Source organism: Xyrauchen texanus, chromosome 38 (assembly GCF_025860055.1).
Source record: "Xyrauchen texanus isolate HMW12.3.18 chromosome 38, RBS_HiC_50CHRs, whole genome shotgun sequence".
NCBI lineage: Eukaryota > Metazoa > Chordata > Actinopteri > Cypriniformes > Catostomidae > Xyrauchen > Xyrauchen texanus.
This window is the reverse complement of record NC_068313.1, coordinates 18,658,558-18,679,415: the sequence shown is the minus strand read 5'-3', so window position 1 is coordinate 18,679,415 and position 20,858 is coordinate 18,658,558. Positions and strand designations below refer to the sequence as shown.

Genomic DNA, 20,858 nt, shown 5'->3' with positions numbered 1-20,858 from the left:
ACCCCGCTGCGAAGCCCCACCGGGTACGTCAAAAATAACCGTCCCTTTGGTGCCCCTAGCACGGAGATTGGATGCGTGGCTTTCACTTCCCAACCCATCTCGCTGGCTGGCCCGGACCATCCGACTCAGTTACGCAATTCAGTTTGCCAGGCCCCCGCCCCACTTCACGGGCATCCGCTTTACCGCAGTGCACGGCCAACATGCCAAATTCCTGCGCACGGAGATCGCTACTCTCTTACTCAAAGACGCGATAGAGCCTGTCCCTCCAACCGAAATGAAGAATGGTTTCTACAGCCCTTACTTCATTGTACCCAAGAAAGGCGGCGGCTTACGACCAATCTTGGACCTGCGAGTTTTCAATCGAGCGCTGCTCAAACTCCTGTTCAAAATGCTCACGCACAAATGCATCTTGACAAGTGTCCAAAACCTAGATTGGTTCACAGCGGTAGACCTGAAGGACGCGTACTTCCACGTCTCAATCTTGCCGTGACACCGACTTTTTCTACGGTTTGCGTTCGACGGCCAGGCATTCCAGTACAAAGTCCTCCCCTTCGGCATGTCTCTGTCCCCTCGTGTCTTCACGAAAGTCACAGAGGCAGCTCTTGCCCCGCTCCGAGAAGCCAGCATCCGCATACTCAACTACCTCGACGACTAGCTCATATTGGCCCACTCCCGAGAGTTACTATGCGCTCACAGAGACCAGGTGCTCAGGCACCTCAGCCACTTGGGGCTTCAGGTCAACCGAGAAAAGAGCAAGCTCACCCCGGTCCAGAGCATCTCCTTTCTCGGCATGGAGTTAGACTCAGTCTCAATGTCCACACGTCTCACCAACGAGCATGCGCAGTCGGTGCTGAAATGCCTCGCCAAATTCAGGCCAGGCACAACGGTCCCTTTAAAACTCTTCCAGAGGCTCCTGGGGCATATAGCATCCTCCGCCGCGACCACGCCGCTGGGGTTGATGCATATGAGACCGATTCAGCACTGGCTTCAGACTCGAGTCCCGAGAAGAGCATGGCGCCACGGCACGCACCGTGTGACGATCACCCACGCCTGCCGAAAAAACACTACAACCATGGACAGACCTCGGCTTTCTACGGGCAGGAGTGCCCCTGCAGCAGGTGTCCCGACGCGTCCTGGTCACTACTGACGCCTCCAGATTGGGTTTGGGTGCCGTGTGCAAAGGGCACACAGCCACGGGCCGTTGGAGAGGGGCCCCGCTGCGCTGGCATATCAATTGCCTAGAGTTGTTGACTGTCTTCTTTGCCCTGCGGTGGATTCTCCCGTTAATTCGAGACAAACACGTCCTAATCAGGTCAGACAGCACCACTGCAGTAGCGTACATAAATCGCCAAGGCGGCGTACGCTCCCGCCACATGTCACGACTCGCCCATCGTCTCCTCCTTTGGAGCCAGCAGCGACTCACCCCCAGTCGGTCCAGCTGATTTGGGAACGGTTCGGCAGAGCCCAGGTAGACCTGCTTGCCTCCCGAGAGACCTCCCACTGCCCGCTCTGGTACGGCCGAACAGAGGCTCCCCTTGGGACAGACGCGCTGGTGCACAGCTGGCCTGCGGGGCTACGCAAGTATGCTTTTCCCCCAGTGAGCCTTCTTGCACAGGTGCTGTGCAAGGTCAGGGAGGACGAGGAACAAGTCACACTAGTGGCTCCCTACTGGCCCAACCGGGCCTGGTTTTCGGACCTCATGCTCCTCGCGACAGCCCCTCCCTGGCGGATTCCCTGAGGAAGGACCTTCTTTCTCAGGGGCAGGGCTCGCTCTGGCATCCGCATCCAGACCTCTGGAAACTCCACGTCTGGTCCCTGGACGGGACGCGGAAGATCACCTACCACCTACCGTCGTAGACACGATCAACCAAGCCAGAGCCCCTTCTACCAGGCAGCTTTACGCCCAGAAGTGGCGCCTGTTCGCAGATTGGTGTTCTTACAACTGCCCTTCAGAGACCAGGTAGTGAACCTGCAAGCGTTGCCCCGGGAGGAGGCAGACCCAGCCCCTTCGTTGCTGTGTCCGGTACGTGCTTTGCGTACCTACCTGGACTGCATGCAGAGCTTCAGACACTCTGAGCAGCTCTTTGTATGCTTTGGGGGACAGCGGAAAGGAAACGCTGTCTCCAAACAGAGGCTTTCCCACTGGGTTGTAGATGCCATTTCATTGGCTTATCACACCCAGGCCGTGCCCCCACCCTTGCAGGTCCGAGCTCACTCGACAAGGAGTGTTGCGTCCTCGTGGGCACTGGCTAAGGGTACCTCCCTGGCAGACATTTGTAGAGCAGCGGGTTGGGCGACACCCAACACCTTTGCGAGATACTACAATCTCAGGGTTGAGTCAGTTTCATCCCGTGTTTTCTCAGGTCCGAGCCAGTAGAACTTCGGTAACATGCTGATGGGCTGGCGGGTGAATCACTTGCGTATACGCCCTTTCCCTCGCTTGAGGTAAAACAGTGCGTCTTTTTTTCCAGGAGACTCCACTCAACGTGAATCCCTGGTTGATTCCTCCCTAGCCCTCATGGGTCCGCAGTTCGGCGGAGGAACTTGTCGACCCAAGCCACTGCGGGTACCCTGATGGCTACCCTGTACTGGTATAGGTGCTCCACAGAGTAAGGGCCTCCTACGAGGACTCCCCCTGTGTGTATTCTCCGCGATACGGTCCCCTTACAAGCAGACCCGCGTTTTCCTTGGGTAAGTTTCGGCTGCCCCCCGGTCGCCGTGTGTAGCAACTCCACCCTCGCTGAGGCTGGATCTGCCACCGCGCCACTTCCACGTGTCGCCTAAGAACACGTGTGACGTATTCACCACCATACCTCCCCAGTTGGGCAGGGGTGGTCTCCACGGGTCTTTCCCCCCCCTGAAAATAGGGGAAACTGGGTAAGACCCCCTTCCCTTAATGCGTGTAAGGGCCCCGGCTGTCTGTTGCTCTATGCAAGAAACATAGAGAGAAAAGAGGCCCAGCCAGGCTTGGCCCGTTCCCAGGTTGGCAAGCGTCGCCTTGTTCCCCTGCCTAGGGTAACCAAAAGGATCCCGATGACTTTTCTGGGGCATTGGGGAAGGGTACGTGCCCTGGCACAGCTGGTCGTTTGGCACGTAACAAATACCTGCCCGCTCCTGTGTCAGCAGAACACGTACACGGCTCAGCGCATGGCGGATTTAAATTGGACCCCTAATGTCGCTTCTCCGACACAACGTGGAGAGAGCGACAGACGGGGAACGTCTAGGTTACGGATGTAACCTCCGTTCCCTGATGGAGGGAACGAGACGTTGTGTCTTCCCGGCCACGTCGCTGAGCCGAACCGCTTTAGTGGCCAGAACCATTTCCGGCTCCTCAGAAAAATCCTGAATGAACTCTAGTATTTGCCTCGCCTTTATGCCCATATGTCCGGGGGCGGGGTATGCAAATACTGACTGCCAACTTCTCATTGGCCTTTTTTCAATGGATCAGAGGCATATTCGGCGCTCAAGAGAGACCCCTAGTGTCGCTTCTCCGACACAACGTCTCGTTCCCTCCATCAGGGAACGGAGGTTATATCCGTAACCTAGACGTTTATCAGAGAACGTGTTTTAACATGTGTATTTTGTCTTCCTTTTTTTTTTATAGTTTTTATAGTCAAAACAAGTGAAAAAATAATCTACCAGTGCTGAAGAATTAATCCAAAATATTTATAATACGTTACTGACATCTAACGGGATACGTTACAAATTACATTTACGGCAAGTATTCTGTAATCTATAGTGAAATACATTTCAAAAGTAACCCTCACAACCCTGTGTATTATATTTCTAATTATTTTAATTATTATATACTAAATACATTTTTGGGGGGGGGGGACTTCCTCAGTAAAAAACGTACACGCGAATAATTGTGATCGATTTGATTAATTAATTGGCACATCGTGTAATTAATACAACAAAAAATCAGAATCGATTTGACAGACAAAACAAACCTCATTGCTGATAGTGGAGTCTCTGTGGATGAGTCTGAGAACGTGGCTGTCTATACTGCTTCCAGATGACAGCTTGGCAAAGATGGCTGACTGCATCTCTTTCTCCCGCTGCTTCACAATGACCTCACATGCCTTCCACTCTCGCATGACCTGCTGATACCTCACTGTGATCTTCTCATCAATCTAAAAAACACAGAAGTGGATATCAGCAATGATGGATTATGGCCAGGGCCAATGGGGCCGCTTTTGCTTCATATCTCGCAATTTGTACTTTATTTTTAATATTCGCAATGTAATTTCTTATTACTTTTACATTAAATATCAAAATTTGGACAAGAGGGGGCCTCCAAACAGGTTGGTGTCCTGGTACTTTAAAGGGCCATATTGCGTCCTTGCATAACAGAGAGCAAAACCATCATTCACACTGGGATAAATCTATTTAGTCAAAGGCCAGGTACACACTGCAAAGTTTATTGAGAGACAACCACATTTATTTTCAGAAGCGAATTCCCTGTATTATCGCTCCATGTCTATACGGAATACATGAGTCAATCCTACTACCCTGAACCCGCAATTGTCAATCAGTGATAATCATGGCAACGGTTTGCTCTCGCGGCTATAAACGAGAACCGTAAATGGCAACAGTTTAACTCCTTAGCCATTATCTTTTTGACCAAACTTACGTTTGTTGATATGGACTTATTGTTGTCCCGCAATTGTTAGTAAACCACCATTGACAGAGGAGCTGTGTGCAGATTTGCTCTTGACCACTAGGATGGTGGGAGCAACTATGGTAGAGTGAGCTAAAATCTACTTGATCAGTTTAGTTCTGCACATTCTCTGCTGATTTAATGAAAGTTTGGTTGTCACTGAATTTTTTGGGCTGTCACTCTTCTAAATAACTGAACTCTGTGTGTACAGAACAGGATAAGCAATAAGAAGAGAAGTGGCAACCCAATTTAGCTGCAGTGTGTATGTAATTGGCCAAAGAAAACTGAAGTAAACTGAAATAAACAGTAGATTTAAATTAAACACATTAGTCTTATTTAGAGTTTCCTATCTACCTGAGCCATGTCTTTCTTGTCCATTCCGAACTTGTAGTGACCCAGTAAAAAAGGCCACACCTCCTTTCTGATCTCATGCTCCACCCCTCCATAGTAAACCAATCTCAGCAGCTCCAGCTCCTTATAATTCTGGTAAAAAGGTGGAGTGTAAGAAAGTTGCACCCATGATACTTTTCACTGACCTCAAGTACCCTCTAGTGACCAAAGTTGAAGATCACCGGACTAACCTTACAGTCTTTCTGATATTTACTCCACACTTCTTTGCTGAGCCCTCCGGAGGCTTCACAGGGTTTGTCTGGAGGGACAATGTTATGATTAACCAGCGCTGAAAGGTGAGTCCTCACAGTAGACAGGTGCCGACAATAGGCCAGCCCTGACAGAAAAGTTGCAAAAGAGTACTTTGAATTAGTTTGCACAGTTAAAAGATCATTTATGCATGTGGTAATTACTAATTCATATAACTGAATTAACCAACAAACAGCTTTTTTGACTTACAGCCATAAAACGCTCGCGAGACAATCTGTTTCTTCATATTTTGACAAAGCATCTTTAGAGGAATACTGGAAACAGATGGAAACATCAGTTACATCTTTACATCTGAGGGATGTGTGCCATTTGGAATTGAACTAAGAATGCCTTTTAAATATCAAATAAATTCATGAATTTAAATTGAAGCAGCAAACATGATGTAGAATTGTAATGACATATTTGAATTTAAGTAAACAGAATTTAAATGTAAATAAATTCAAATAACTACAGAAAGTGTAGTTCTTGAGAAAACATAAAATTTTTCAGTATGAATTGTACATAAACAACAAAAATGTTATAATATACAGTACATACACAACATATTGGGTATTTCAAGAAGCATTAGATGATTTTAAAAATGCCACCTAAATCTGTATTAAATTTATATACTGCAAGTTTATAAGTCTGTTAAATTTATTTTAAGTCTTTAAATAATTAAGTGGTAAAAATGTAGTTAATGCATTAGTTATCGTGAACTTACGATTAAAATATTTTTTTTCAAGCATTTATTAATCTCGGTTAAAGTTTACTTACAAATGTACTATTGCCCATAGTCAGTTCATATTAGTTCATAATGTATTAACATAGACAAATGTAATGCTAAAAAATGTATTAGTATAAGTACAAATTAACATCACTGATAATAAATAATGTAAAGGCATTGTTCACTGTTAGTTCATGATAACTACTGTAAAGTATAACCAATAATAATATTAATGCTATGGACCACTGTAGAACACTCTAACGCTGTAATTTACCTAAAACTCTTCAAAATGTAGCCAAATATTAAGAAAGGTTCAAATTTGATTTCAATTTGATTTTGACTATTTTTCTGTAATCCGGCTCTACTTTCAATGTAGGAATGCTGGTTGGCTGATTTGGTTAGTCTGTGTGTAAACTGCAGCCACACACTCTCCATATATTTAGCATTCATTAATGGTATATGTATGCAAACATCCCTCACCGGTCGTGCATGCAGGTGCAGCTCAGGGGAAGCTCGACAGATGTGTTGCTGCCCCCAGTGGAGCAGGAGAGACATAACGACAAATGACTGGGGTACTCGCCCTGCTGCCATGACAACGGGCTGCCACCAAAGCCCTGCATCTCCATCATGTCCCCATGGTCTGCAAGGGTGTGGGCATGGAAGAGACGGATAAAGAGAGAGCGAGAGAAAGAGAGAGGAAATAGAGATGAATAAGCGATATTTAACCCGTTATAGTAACCTGCATTTGAGGAACACATTTCCTTTGTAAGTCACTGCTTAAGATATATTAGCATTAAAATTGTTCAGATAATTGAAAATTGAGATTTTTCTTTCCTCTCAGAGCTATTTTGTTGTATGGAGGAACGCTATGTGAATTCAGTTCATATTTCAGACACCATAATAAGTGTCTTGTGGAAATTACGATTATACTAGTCCGTAGACTGCCGACTAGAATGGGCATAAAATATAATTCTCAGCCACTCAAACCAGTTACATTGAAATTGTGACTTGAATGCTACAGGTCTCAGCTCAAACATGGGATAATTAAGGAAGAGTAAACTGCATTGGAACATATATGATTTGGAGTGTTTTTATTTTGAATATATTGGGGTAAAAAGTCTATAACCACTAGTGAAAATATTTTGTATTTTTCTAAATTAACATAACTTTTTCATTACAAATAATATTATCAGCATAACAATTTGAGTAAAACGTTTAAATAATTAACATGAATTAAAACAAAATCTTAGTATTCTGTAAGTTCCCCTTTTGCTTTAATGACAGCATGCACTTGTATTTGTGCAAAGCCTGATGATCCATATTATCCCAGCATGATTTGAGAAGTACTTCCTCACATTGGAATGAACATGGTCAATAACACTTATTAACTTAAATTTGATAAGTGCCCTAGAAATAGTGCAGAATTGTACATATTTCTCATTCCTTCTACATCATATCGTTCTTAGCTTCACATTTTTCAAAGTCACAAAACGTGCCGTTTATTTCTAGGTTTAAATTAGATTCTGAATCCCAGATTTTCAACCTGACTCCACTGCATATAAAAGTTGAAGTCAGAAGTTTACATACACCTTAGCCAAAAATATTTAAACTCAGTTTTTCACAATTCCTGACATTTAATCATAGAAAACATTCCCTGCCTTAGGTCAGTTAGGATCACTACATTATTTTAAGAATGTGAAATGTCAGAATAATATTAGTGATAATTATTTCTTTCAGCTTTTATTTCTTTCATCATATTCCCAGTGGGTCAGAAGTTTACATACACTTTATTAGTATTTGATAGCAATGCCTTTAAATTGTTTAACTTGGGTCAAATGTTTTGAGGAGCCTTCCACAAGCTTCTCACAATACATTTCTGGAATTTTGGCTCATTCCTCCAGACAGAACTGGTGTAACTAAGTCAGGTTTGTACGCCTCTTTGCTCGCACATGCTTTTCCAGTTCTACCCAAAAACATTTTATCAGATTGAGGTCAGGGCTTTGCTATGGCCACTCCAATACCTTGACTTTTTGTCCTTAAGACATTTTGCCACAACTTTGGAGGTATGCTTGGGGTCATTGTCCATTTGGAAGACCTGTTTGTGACCAAGCTTTAATTTCATGGCTGATGTCTTGAGATGTTGCTTCAATAGATCCACATCATTTTCCTTCCTCATGATGCCATCTATTTTGTGAAGTGCACCAGTCCCTCCTGCTGCAAAGCACCCCCACAACATGATGCTGCTACCCCCATGCTTCACGGTTGGGATGGTATTCTTCAGCTTGCAAGCCTCACCCTTATTCCTCCAAACATAGTGATGGTTATTATGGCCAAACAGTTACATTTTTGTTTCATAAATTTCTCCAAAAAGTAAGATCTATGTCCCCATATGCACTTGCAAACTGTAGTCTGGCTTTTTTATGGCAGATTTGGAGCAGTGGCTTCTTCCTTGCTGAGCATCCTTTCAGGTTATGTCAATATCGTACTCATTTTACTGTGGATATAAATACTTGTCTGTGTCCTCCAGCATCTTCACAATGTCCTCTGCTGTTGTTCTGGGATTGACTTGCACTTTTCACACCAAACTACATTCATCTCTAGGAGACAGAATGCGTCTCTGAGCGGTATGATGGCTGCGTGGTCCCATGATGTTTATACTTGCGTACTATTGTTTGTTCAGATGAAAGTGGTACATTCAGGTGTTTGGAAATTGCTCCTAAGGATGAACCAGGCTTGTTGAGGTCCATGATTTTTGTTTCTGATGTCTTGGCTGATTTCTTTTGATTTTCCCATGATGTCATGCAAAGAGGCACTGAGTTTGATGGTAGGCCTTAAAATGCATCCACAGGTACACCTCCAATTGACTCCAATTAGCCTATCAGGAGCTAAATTAGGCTTGACATAATTTTCTGGAAATTTCCAAGCTGCTTAAAGGCACAGTTAACTAAGTGAACGTAAACTTCTGATCCACTGGAATTGTGATATAGTCAATTAAAAGTGAAACAATCTGTCCGTAAACAATTGTTGGAAAAATTACTTGTGTCATGCACAAAGTAGATGTCCTAAAGGAATTGCCAAAACTACAGTTTGCTGATATTAAAACTGTGGAGTGGTTAAAAATGAGTTTTAATGACTTCAACCTAAGTGTATTTAAACTTTTGACTTAGTAGAGTTTTGGCTGGTTTTTATATATAGCCTAATTTTCTTCCTTTCAAAAATGCCATTCAGATCTTGTTAACCAGATTAATATATCATTAATGTATCCTTAATTACACATAATGAAATAAAAGAAAACCTGAAGGATATCAAAAACATGCATCTATGAATGAACAGAAGGAAAAGATGTAAAACGATGTGGGGATGCAATGCCAGGAGACTTGCCAATCATTTGATTGATCAATCAATAAATCAATCAATCACAGAGTGTCACAAATCAAGCCAGGCACTGGTAGAACTTGAAGAGGAATATAGAAGGACAGACAGTAACCATTCCTACCATGCTGGATGCATCAGATTAAACCATGACAAAAATAAAGAAAAAATAAATAAAGAAGAAAAATGTATACAGTGTATGTTTTATAAAATGTGAAGATAGTGAACTCATTGAACCAAAAGAGTCGATAGTAAACTGAGTAAATGCTCTTCACCTTAATTCTTCAGGTTGGAGCTGGTGACCTGCTATACATCATAACTTTCCTTGTTGTAACCAAAATAACAGTGAACGGAGAGCATGTATTGAATATCTGTCCCTAAAAGTCTTGCAAGGGCTATGAGACTTTGTTAAGTCTATGATCAAATGGGCGACGCGTTCACGGAACGATTCATGTATCTACTACACCAGAACCCCACAGGACCTAACTGATATAATGAAAGGTGACTGCAGTTAGTGAAGAATTACAGTGAACAGCATTGCAGAAATTCGGCTCAACACAAGAGGAACATCGACAAACCAAACAAAAACAAATCAAACCAAATAGGAAAAGAGAGAATTGATAAAGAGAGGAAAACAGCAGTGCAGCACATTCACCACAAAGTAAAATAAAGAAAATGTAATACACAACATTTGCAAATTTGACATGCAAAGCCCTTCGAGCATTCTGCAGCAAATCCAAAAGCAAGAGATAGAACCCAAAAACAACTGACACTTCTCTAAGGACTTACTCAAGTCAACCAAAAAGTGCAAAAGGAAAAGAGCAAATAATTGGAAGCATTGTTGCCTGACCACCACACTCTGGCCCAACAGTGCAGAGAGTTCTGGTTTTGCTTCAGGACCCATCATACAGCGACCCAACACAGTAGTAAAATCGTTTAGTGTTTAAAACTAAACCAAATGTCCTTACAATCGTACACTGAATCATGTTAACTTTACACATATGACAAAAACATATTTACCATCATTGAAAGCTAAAGCTTTATGTTTTATGTAGAACTGGTCATATTGTTTTGGATTTATCATAGATTTGTTCATGGGTTTCGAGGATAAGGGCATGTCATGCAACATGTCCATTTTGGCATTTACCAAAGTTAACAGATGAATTTTGGCAAAATACCATAGTTTGATTGGAAATTCTGCCTTTCACGTCAATGTTTAAAAAAGTTATGGGAAGCATTTTCTCCTGACTTTCCTTTGAAAAGTTAGAAAGACAAATGCAGTGTAGTAGTATGACAACATGGCAGGGCAGAGCCCTCCCGACTGTGAAAAAGGCTAGCGTAGGTAACCATCGGCAACGGAGGTGAGGAGGGAACATAGTGAGGACATTTAAGGGAAGAGAGTCAGGGAGGAGAGATGTGAACTGTACTGACATTACACACACACACACACACATACAGACTTGTGTGTAAACGTCAGTTGCAATCCCACATATAAAGGTAAGCTTTTTTGGAATTATTTCTCTTACATTTAGAACTAGAGTCATGCTCGCTGCCATGAGCGGTTGCCAGGGCGATACTATGAGGTTGCTATTGTGTTCTGAGTGTTTTTTAAGGCATTTCTAACTTAGGTTAACTAATAAACTTTGATGAAACATAACCCTACAATTAACTATTCACAGAAGCCTCTAACTAGGAGTAACGGTTGGTCTAAAAAGGCAAACTGATTTATTGACATCAATGAGCTCATGTTTTGACAGACTTCAATTCTTTAGACATAATGCGTATGATGATGTTAACATTTACACTCACACATTTACCAGAGAGAATATTATGTAAAGGATGAAACCCATCTAAACAGTGCACTTTCCAGTGTGCGTCTGTCTCTGTCTGGTACTGGCATGCAAGTTAATTCAAAATAAACAGGATATTAAAATGAATAAATGTCTGGTGTATTAGTATCTATTCACAGACCCTTATTGGATTTAGATACAGTTCCTGAATATTATTATTTACTGTCCATATTTAAACATACAATTTAGAACTTTAACGTTTTCTACATATTGTATTTTAATGGAAATGTAATTTATTACTGCTGACAGTTACATGGAACAAAATAAATGTTTATATCTCAACCATAATTGGACAAAACTAAAATGTATGGCTTTTCAAAACATCTGTTTACAAAACTGAAAGTTACTTATTGGATCAATAAAGGTAAATGTCATCTTGTGCGCCAATACATTTTTAAAACTTGTGCATTATTTGAGCTGTAAAGTTGTTTAAATCTTAATTTTTATGGTCGTTATAGGGTTTTCTGGTTTACAATGTTGTCATCATAGCAACAAAGTTGTAACACAAGATATAACTTTACAAATAAAATATTAGTGAGCAAATGTATCAATCTAAAATCATTAAAACACCAATAATGTTTACATCTTGTGGCTATACCTTTTAAACATTATTTTAATGTTTATGGATTGGCCCAGTTTACTTCTATTGTTAGTTAAAATATTTAAAAGTTAAAATGTATTATTGTGGTAATCAACATTACACCACAAATACTGTTAACTGAGCTTAATTTGTACTGAACCAGAAATATTCCTTTAAGCAGTTTGTTACAAACTAACTTGTAGCCCTTAATTTGAACTTTTTGTCACAACTTAAGTGAGACCATACGCACAGCTAGTGCAACCCTAACTAGGTCCCTACTTTGATATTGTATGGGATTTTTTAATCCACTTTATTGTCTGCTTATGGGGCGGCTGGGCTCAGGTGGTAGAGCGGGTTGGCCACTAATCGCAGGGTTGGTGGCCCACACGACTCCACATGCTGAAGTGTCCTTGGTCAAGGCACTGAACCCCAAGTTGCTCACAATGGCAGGTTAGCGCCTTGCATGGCAGCTCTCGCCATTGGTGTGTGTGAATGGGTGAATGAGTCACAGTGTAAAGTGCTTTGAAAACCACTAATGTTAAAAAAGTGCTATTAATGCAGACCATTTACCATCTGCTTGGAAAAAATCTGATCATAGTAGCACACCTCTCTTTAACAAACTGAATAATTTGAGGTATCACAACCAGCACAAGATGAGTGTAAAAGTTTAGAGTACAGTTCGGGTTAGTTGTTCAAATCCCTTACCCTAATTATGAGCAATAGTAATAAAGATGTTTGCCTTTGCAAGTACCACTGAAAAAACTGGCATAGGTGCCTTTTAACATACAAAAATCACACTTATTGTACACCTAGGACCTTGTCACTTGACCTAACCTTTGTTCTAGTCGCAAGTGATTTCACCATGGTTGCCGTGGTTACATGCTCACAGATCAGGTCAGCAATAAGCAGTCCCGACATAAAGAGTGGCTAGGACACCACGATGCTTGAGGAGACTACTGAGGCTCAATGTACCCTAACTGACTGCCAAAGACCACACTGCTGAGCTGCTGCTGTGGGGATCAGGTAACAATTGCGATGGAAATAAAGAAGGATGAAAGGAAGGATGGGGAGGGGATGAGGTGGGTCACTGGTGATAAAAACCTTTCATGACATTAGGGTCTGTGAGGTTCCGTGAGCAGATCATTGATATCATTGCGTGAAGTATATCTTCCTCCTCCTCATCGTCGTCCAGAGAGGGCGCACGACTGCCCGTGGTGTGGTGGTAGTTTATAGTGACTGCTTGGGTGATAAAAGAACACAGTTTAGCACCCGCCTCTGTAGCACAAGTCATGATCAACTCACACATGCACACACATACAGATATAAAAAGGCACTGTCAACCCAGTTCAAAATGGTGAAACTCCAAAGGCTGCACATAATACTCACTTCCCTCCTAGCAGCCTCCACAACGGCTGTTATGTTTCACAGTAATGTGAGAACAAAACACATGAACAACAGAGAGGAGATAGTGGCTGATACAGTCAGTATTCGAATTGGGGGTGGCTGGTGGGTCTTCTGAGTGGGTTCCCTTTCTGTTTCATTTATTTCCATAGTTTTTTGAACATTTCATTAGTAATTCAAAACTTATTTTCCATCTGAATATTCTGAACACACTCAAGTGTGCCACACACAGTTTTTTTGAGACATTTAAAGAATGGGATTGACACCGCATATCCCCATCATCACATTATAAGAGTAATTAAGCCTCAAGAGCCCTGACTGACGCAATTCGAACACTGGATGCAGCCTTGATCAGCGTTCAGCATTCCACGAACAGTGGCTCGGATGAGGCCAAGTGGTAGATGATAGATGGATGTATGAGTGGATGGATGAATGAATGGACAGACGGCTGGATGGATGGTGAAAGTGAAAGTCAGATGCATATGTGCAGAAACTTACTTGAGTCGTGACGGTGTCCCGGATAAACAATCCGAAACACGTAGTCTGCAGCTATCTGCTCTTCTCTGTCTCCGTCCTGATCCACTAAACGGGCCGTGCTGTTCCTCTTACGAAGCTTAGGGAAGACTTTGCCCTGTCAGTCACACACAAACACACAGTCATATTCCACCAGAAGACAGGCTCGTTCTCAAATAAATAACATTTTGCAATTAATTAGATCCACTGAATTAAACAAAGCAATATGTCAGTAAGCAAAAAGCAGACTGGCAACAAGCATTAATTAGTGAGAAAACAAAGAGGTTATAGAGGAAAGAAGCTATTTTATACAGTGTATCAGCTGAGTATTAAGAAAGTTCATTTGAGTTATTCCTTCAATAAGCAAGGATGTCAATGTTTGACACTTTTAAAGATTTGGTTGTTTCTAATAACTGCTTATTAAAAAGGAATAAGATGACGCTAAACAATACTCACCTTACCCCTCTGGGACCAGAGAGGGGGTTCCAGCTGACCCCGAGGCAGAAGACCTGTCTCCAGACAGGACAGGAAAGCCAGTAGGTGACCCCCAGGAGGGAAGTGCAGAGGAGGCCGCTGGATCCCATCCTGACTTACTAACACCAGGGTACCACCACAGTCCACTGAGAGAAATTCACATAAATATATATTTTTGTATTATTTATAATATATACACATATATATATATATATATATATATATATATATATATATATATATAAAATATCAAATAATTGAAAAAATTCACTATTTAAATATTATATATAGTATATTTAAAATGATATTTTAAACATTTTGTGTGAATTAAATCAATAATCAGATTTTAATTTTGGAACTACATGAATTATGGACAACTTAGTTTAGATTTTATTCATTTCATTTTATACATTACAGCATTTTATAAATTAATTGCATAAATGTTAATGAAATATTACATCTATTAAAAACGTTCTACTTTCTAAATTTCACTACTACAATGTTTGATGATAACTATTGAAGAAAAAATCATTATCCTTGCTATTATCAAAAGATAAATACTATGAGTCAAGATCTATGCTTCAATGATGCTAGTTTAAGAAATGAACAGCCTGTCACAAGAGTAGGGAAGAGACTCACAGCGCTGGTGACAGTGAAGGCAGACGATCTGTTTTAAAGGCACAGTCAATGCGTAGTCCCAATAAATACTAGAGTGAGAGAGAGGGAGAGAGAGAAAGACAGTAAAGTGTTATTTGGCTAAAGTGTGTATTATTGCAAAGCAAAATGTGTAAAGGATTAAATCAGGAAAATTAAGCCATTAAGTGCAGCATTAAAGGTGCACTCAGTAAGTTTTGTTCATGTCATCTTGGACATACACTGAACATACACTGACACCTAGTGGTGTGGATGCAGCATTAATCAAACTCGGTTGTTTTAAGTTAAAACAGCATTGTAGAAATTCACTTTTCACAGTCCATTATTCATTTAATCCACGAGTAAAAGTGTACAATAATGGTGCAGTTACTAAGAGTAAGTGAGTAGTATTTGTGAGTATAAGTGAGTAGAGGGGACCCTCTCCATGTAAAATAAAACAGATAGATAAAAAAAATTACGTTTGTGAGTTTTATTTATTTATTTATTAACTTTTTTATAATTACAATTCAATTTTATCACTTTTATAAAACTATATAATAGACGTGTGGAACACGTCCTTATGCTAAAAACAATTGATCAAAAATGTTTCTGAACAATATTGCCTACTTTGAACAGGAGGACTTAAAGTAGGTTGTAATAATGTGTACTACGCTATTTTACATGTAAAACAAAGAGGAGAAAGAAGAGAAGAGTTGCTTTAAGAACCTGATCTCACTAGCTATGACACTGTGAAATTAATCAGTGAGACACCTGCACTTGCTTCTTTTTACAAAGAAGCACAATATGCGGTTCAGTGTTGGATAGCGCAAGCCTGATGTCATCCTCCACCTGGAGGCTATTTGGGTATTTTGTTTTCAAGGCTGTCAATTTTGAAAACCCGGCCTCACACAGATAAGTTGAGGCAAATGGAAGGAGCAATTTTACATCGGCATCAGGAAACTAAATATATTCACTCATCACAGTCAACTAAAATGAGGGCAGAGCAAGAGCTATCTGGACTCGCTTTTTAATTCGATTAACTGCTCCTACATTTCGATTGTCAGGTCTTTGCCTGAGCAACTGAATGGGTCTCTGAGCCAGCAAATGAACTGAAATCCTCACTGAAATAATGGCCAAATTGTTGTTTCATTGAACGATTGTGTGTATCAAAGGAGAGATTGCACACAGTCAGTGAAGTTGGGAAACATGCCAACATTCTTATTAATCAACCAATCATGCCAAAGATCCAGTTTGCCAACGAATACACTGACTTTGTCTGAAATAAGTAAGATGTTGCCATTTCTCCCTTGCATCGATGTGTTTAACAGATTCAACCTTTTAAAAAATGTCTACAAGGTATGACAACTGCGTTAATAGTCACTTTAAAAAGGCAGGCTAATCTCCGCCTCTCCTATCAAAAAGAAAAAGGCAGAGGGAGCGTGGATTTTTTTTTTGTCTTTTGTTTTTTCATTAATGGAGAGGTTAATATCATGGAGACAGAAAGCAATTGTGAACGACCTTTATTCATATTTTCTGAAGGAGATGAAGCATATTGATGTTATATGCTTTAATTATGTTTACAGTTCACATTAGGGTCTTGTATATTTGCTCCATACTTCAGTACTGTAGCCTATTTGAAGTCAATTAAAATTTCAACTTTGAAAAAATTTTAAAAATTACTTTTAGATGCTCACTTGTTCCTCCATTCAAATATATTATGCAACCGTTTATAACCTAGTTGACCGGTAGCAGGATTCTCACCCTATGTTTTTTCTCTGTCCACCTTAGCAGACTTACACCAATCAAAACAGTTACAACATGTCAAGCACAGTATAAAATTAAAGGCAACAGTTATGACTGGGGATCTACAGTATAATCTTAAGGACACTCCAACCTTATCTGGTCCATTTTACCTGATGACCCAATGTAACTAAATTTGCCATATGTGTGCATTACCTCTTCTCTAGGTCACAGTCGCCCAGAGTGCCATTGATTAGCTGATTGGGCGTCCACTTCAGCGTCAATGTTTCCGCTGCCTGATGAAGGGACAGGTAACCACGCAGCACCTCCATGTCCTTCTTCTGCAAAGAACAAAGAATTTAACACAATTTAAAAGCAGCAGCTTCTCTCCTTTATCTTAAAGGCTGTCTAAAATTAAATATCTAGTAAAATCAAGAGCCTTACATACTCTTCTGTCTCTTTCCTGTGTTCAAGTTAAACAAATAGTTCCAGGGAAAAATAAGATCCTTAAATACCCAAGAAATAGAGAAAGAACAAAATTGTAGAGAAGCATAAGATCACGGGATGAGAGAGTGAGTGAGTGATATGAGCAAACGAGTGAAATAAATAAAATGTCTCACGATTAAGTGGGATAATGATGGCTGCATGATGCATCAGGTTTCACACTGAAATCGAATTAGTCCTGAATTACTGCGGTTCTATTGGCAAGGGTCGGTTACACTATTGGTTTCTACAAGTCCTCGCCAGACCCAACACTCTGTGTGCCCAGTTACATTAGTCAGTGTTGCAAATTATACAGACATGCACACACATGCACATAGTCAAACATACACAGACACCACATCCCTGACTCATAGTTGATGACAAATCTAATGTGGTGTAATGGCTAATCCAGTCTGCCTTTTCCAGTTCAAAAGACTGGCCAACTATCAGGCAGAAAGTCAGCATGGGAATCACTGATTGGCTGATACACAGGAGAGAATTTTTTTTTCTGTTTGGACAAGGAGGGAGAGTGACCCTGGTTCAAGTTCACTACTACAGGTAAGACGAAGGAGGGAAGGAAGGAGATTTCTGACTAGTGGTGATCATTGATTTTCTCCAGCTACACTTGCTGTAAGCCAGAGTGGCCCTTTTCCCTTAAAAAGCCCCTATTGTGGAACCCTTATTGATTAGAAGAGACTCATTTATCTACAATCAATAAATCAATCAATCAATCAATCATTCAATAAATTTTATTACGACCATCAAGAGAATTGTGTACCACCTTACCGGTTGAACGAGTACGTTGTTCTTTCCGTAGAGCAAGTGAACACGTGAATTTTGGTGCAGGGATTCAACATACTCTCTTGCCGAAGCTGCAAACGTGTCTTCAGACATGCTACAACTAGACTGCCTCTTTCGGATCTAAAGAAAGTGAATGTGCAGTATGTATGTACAGTAATATCCACAAACAGTAGGTTAAACATTCAGAAACACCACCAGTCAAAAGTTTGAACTCGCTTGATGTGTATGACTTTCTTCTGCAGAACACAAATGAAGATTTTTAGAAGAATATCTCAGCTCTGTAAACTTTAAAGATCCAAAAGCACATAAAGGCAGCATAAAAGTAATCCATACGACTCCAGTGGTTTAATCCATGTCTTCTGAAGCAATCTAATCGATTTTGGGTGAGAACAGACCAAAACATAACTTCAGTTTCACTGTACACCTTGCATTTGCCGTCTCTAAGCACGTTCATGATTTCAAACTCGATTACATTTCGTGGTGAAATCATGATTGCCAATGTCAAGACGTAAGAAACCAGTGGTATAATCCATGTATTCTGACTATTTTTATGCTACATTTATGTGCTTTTTGAAGCTTCAAAGTTTTTGCTATCATTCACTTGCATCGTATGAAACTACCGAGCTGAGATATTCTTCTTTTTTGTATTTATTTTTTTTTCTCCCCAATTCCCAATGCGCCTCATGGTGGCGTAGTGACTCGCATCAATCCAGGTTGCGGAGGACAAATCTCAGTTGCCTTCTCATCTGAACCTGTCAATCCATGCATCTTATCATGTGGCTTGTTGAGTGCGTTACCACGGAGACATTGTGCATTTGTAGGCTTCACGCTATTCTCCGCAGCATCCACGTACAACTCACCACACACCCCACTGAGAGCAAACCACATTATAGCGACCACGAGAAAGTTACCCAATGTGACTCTACCCTCCCTATCAAATGGGGCAATTTGGTTGCTTAGGAGACCTGGCTGGAGTCACTCAGCATGCCCTGGATTCAAACTCTCGACTCCAGGGGTGGTAGTCAGCGTTTTTACTCACTGAGCTACCCAGGACCCCTTAAAAAAAAAATTATGTAAGAATTAATTTACAAAACTAATTTATTTTTGAAAAAGCAGCCAAAAAGTGCTAAAAATACAGTACATGTGAACTCCCTCAATACTATTTTAAAAGCATCCAATGTGGCACCTAATGAATCTAGGCAAAGGAAGGCTAATTAAAGTAGCTCAAATATAAGATGCATTTGATATGTTAAAATTTTTTTGATACTAAATAATTCAATTTGAATTTGCTGAAATAGCTATGTGTGTTAGATTTGAATACATTAATATAATTCTTAAATATGGAGAATAGTAATAATAAAGCATGTACCAGAAAGCATGTCTAAACTTTTGACTAGTGTTCAAACACCCCATGTGTTCTGCATGATTTTCTCACCCCGAGTGCAGGCCTCCGGCCTGGCGACACCTCTTGACCCCTGTGGGCTGCGTGGATGCGATGTCTCTGCACCAGCTCATTGGCTGATGGGTCCGTCCAGAAATGATCTGACGTCTTGAGCTTGGTGTACTCCAGAGCGCAAGGCCCTACTACAAATGAAAAATATGGTTTTAACAGAAAACGGACTGGAGTACACTGGCAAATAGGGCTGAAACTATTAGTAGACATTATCTACAAAGTCGACAATAAATAATTGTTGACAAAAATTTTTTTGTCAAATAGTCATTTGATCTCATTTAACGTAACATGAGATCACAATAAACTCTAATGATGATGCGAGAGAGCAGCACTGCAGCTCGTGTCGGACTGATGAGAGGAAGAATTACACGGATCACAGTCCAGATGCACTCCAAACTTTATAAACTGCTTCAGCTGATGTAGATCGCAAAGTATGAGGGAATTATAATGCAAAAATAAAAAGAAAGTAAATACAGAAGCACTCGTTGTGGAGTCGGAGCTCTTTAAAGGAAACACCGCGACGTTAGATCTTAATTGCAGTTTTAATGCGCTATAGCTTTATTAAAGTCCAAATAATACGGAAGTTGATCATGTAATTAACAACAAACTCAGACTCTGGCATTTCTCTGTGCGGTCATCACCTCTTCTATGAGTTGCACAAATGTCCGATCTAAGGGGGACAGATTGAAACTGCACCCGTCTGAGGCACACTCTGTCGTGGGGACGCTCATCCCTCAAGGACGGATGCTTAATGCAGCTAGATTATAACGTGATGGCTCACGACTTATTGAATCATAATATTTTTTTTGAGTTAAAGATGGATTGAAGTGAACAGAAAGGTGAGCGAGTCTTCGCCTCATTATACACTGCAACAAAATATGTTTATGATTTGTTTTTGTTTTGGCTGGTTTTCCAATATAAATATGTAAAAGTGTTTTAAAACAATGAACATTTACTTTAGCAGCTATACTGCAGAAGAAATAGTTTTCTGAGATTGTTGAATATATTAAAAATACAAATATTTTTAAATATCTAAAAATCCTTTAAAAAGATGCATTCAGCTGAGAAGCAGCATATAAGATATTTAGACTTGCTTTGAGACAACAGATCTTGAATATAAGTGAATTTTGTCTTTACTGCACTCGCAGAAGTATAACCAAGTGAAAAAATACACTTACTGTATATACAAAATACACTTATATTAAAGATGCACTCTCTTTAAGCAAGTCTAAATATTTATATGTTGCTTCTCAAGTAAATTTATCTTGATTTAAGGATTTTTAGACATTTTTATATGGAAAACAAGACAAAAACACTTGATAATACTTTTTTTTTTACAGTGAATTTCTATACTGAATTAAAATAAATAAAAAGTATTTTTTGCCTTTAATTCAGTGAATGTCATTTAGAGGTATTTTTAAAAGGGGCACAAGCAGAATAATCAGTTAAGAGCTAATGATTAATCGGTGCAATAATCAGTGAATAGTCAAATAATCGCTCTATCTTTACCAAAATATTTGTTTGTTGCATCC

General features: G+C 40.5%; 1 protein-coding gene across 1 annotated transcript in view; it reads right to left on the bottom strand.

Annotated features, from left to right (window-relative positions):
- LOC127631797 (small G protein signaling modulator 2-like) overlaps nucleotides 1-20,858 on the bottom strand; it is a 99,657-nt gene that overhangs the window by 16,820 nt on the left and 61,979 nt on the right. The window contains exons 6-17 of the mRNA XM_052110143.1: nucleotides 19,309-19,457; nucleotides 17,859-17,993; nucleotides 16,806-16,930; nucleotides 14,856-14,923; nucleotides 14,199-14,362; nucleotides 13,728-13,860; nucleotides 12,930-13,067; nucleotides 6,507-6,666; nucleotides 5,510-5,574; nucleotides 5,242-5,387; nucleotides 5,015-5,143; nucleotides 3,951-4,133 (exon numbers count right to left, since the gene is read on the bottom strand). Coding sequence (XP_051966103.1) covers nucleotides 3,951-4,133; nucleotides 5,015-5,143; nucleotides 5,242-5,387; nucleotides 5,510-5,574; nucleotides 6,507-6,666; nucleotides 12,930-13,067; nucleotides 13,728-13,860; nucleotides 14,199-14,362; nucleotides 14,856-14,923; nucleotides 16,806-16,930; nucleotides 17,859-17,993; nucleotides 19,309-19,457 — 1,595 coding nt within the window. The remainder of the gene's footprint in view (nucleotides 1-3,950; nucleotides 4,134-5,014; nucleotides 5,144-5,241; nucleotides 5,388-5,509; nucleotides 5,575-6,506; nucleotides 6,667-12,929; nucleotides 13,068-13,727; nucleotides 13,861-14,198; nucleotides 14,363-14,855; nucleotides 14,924-16,805; nucleotides 16,931-17,858; nucleotides 17,994-19,308; nucleotides 19,458-20,858) is intronic.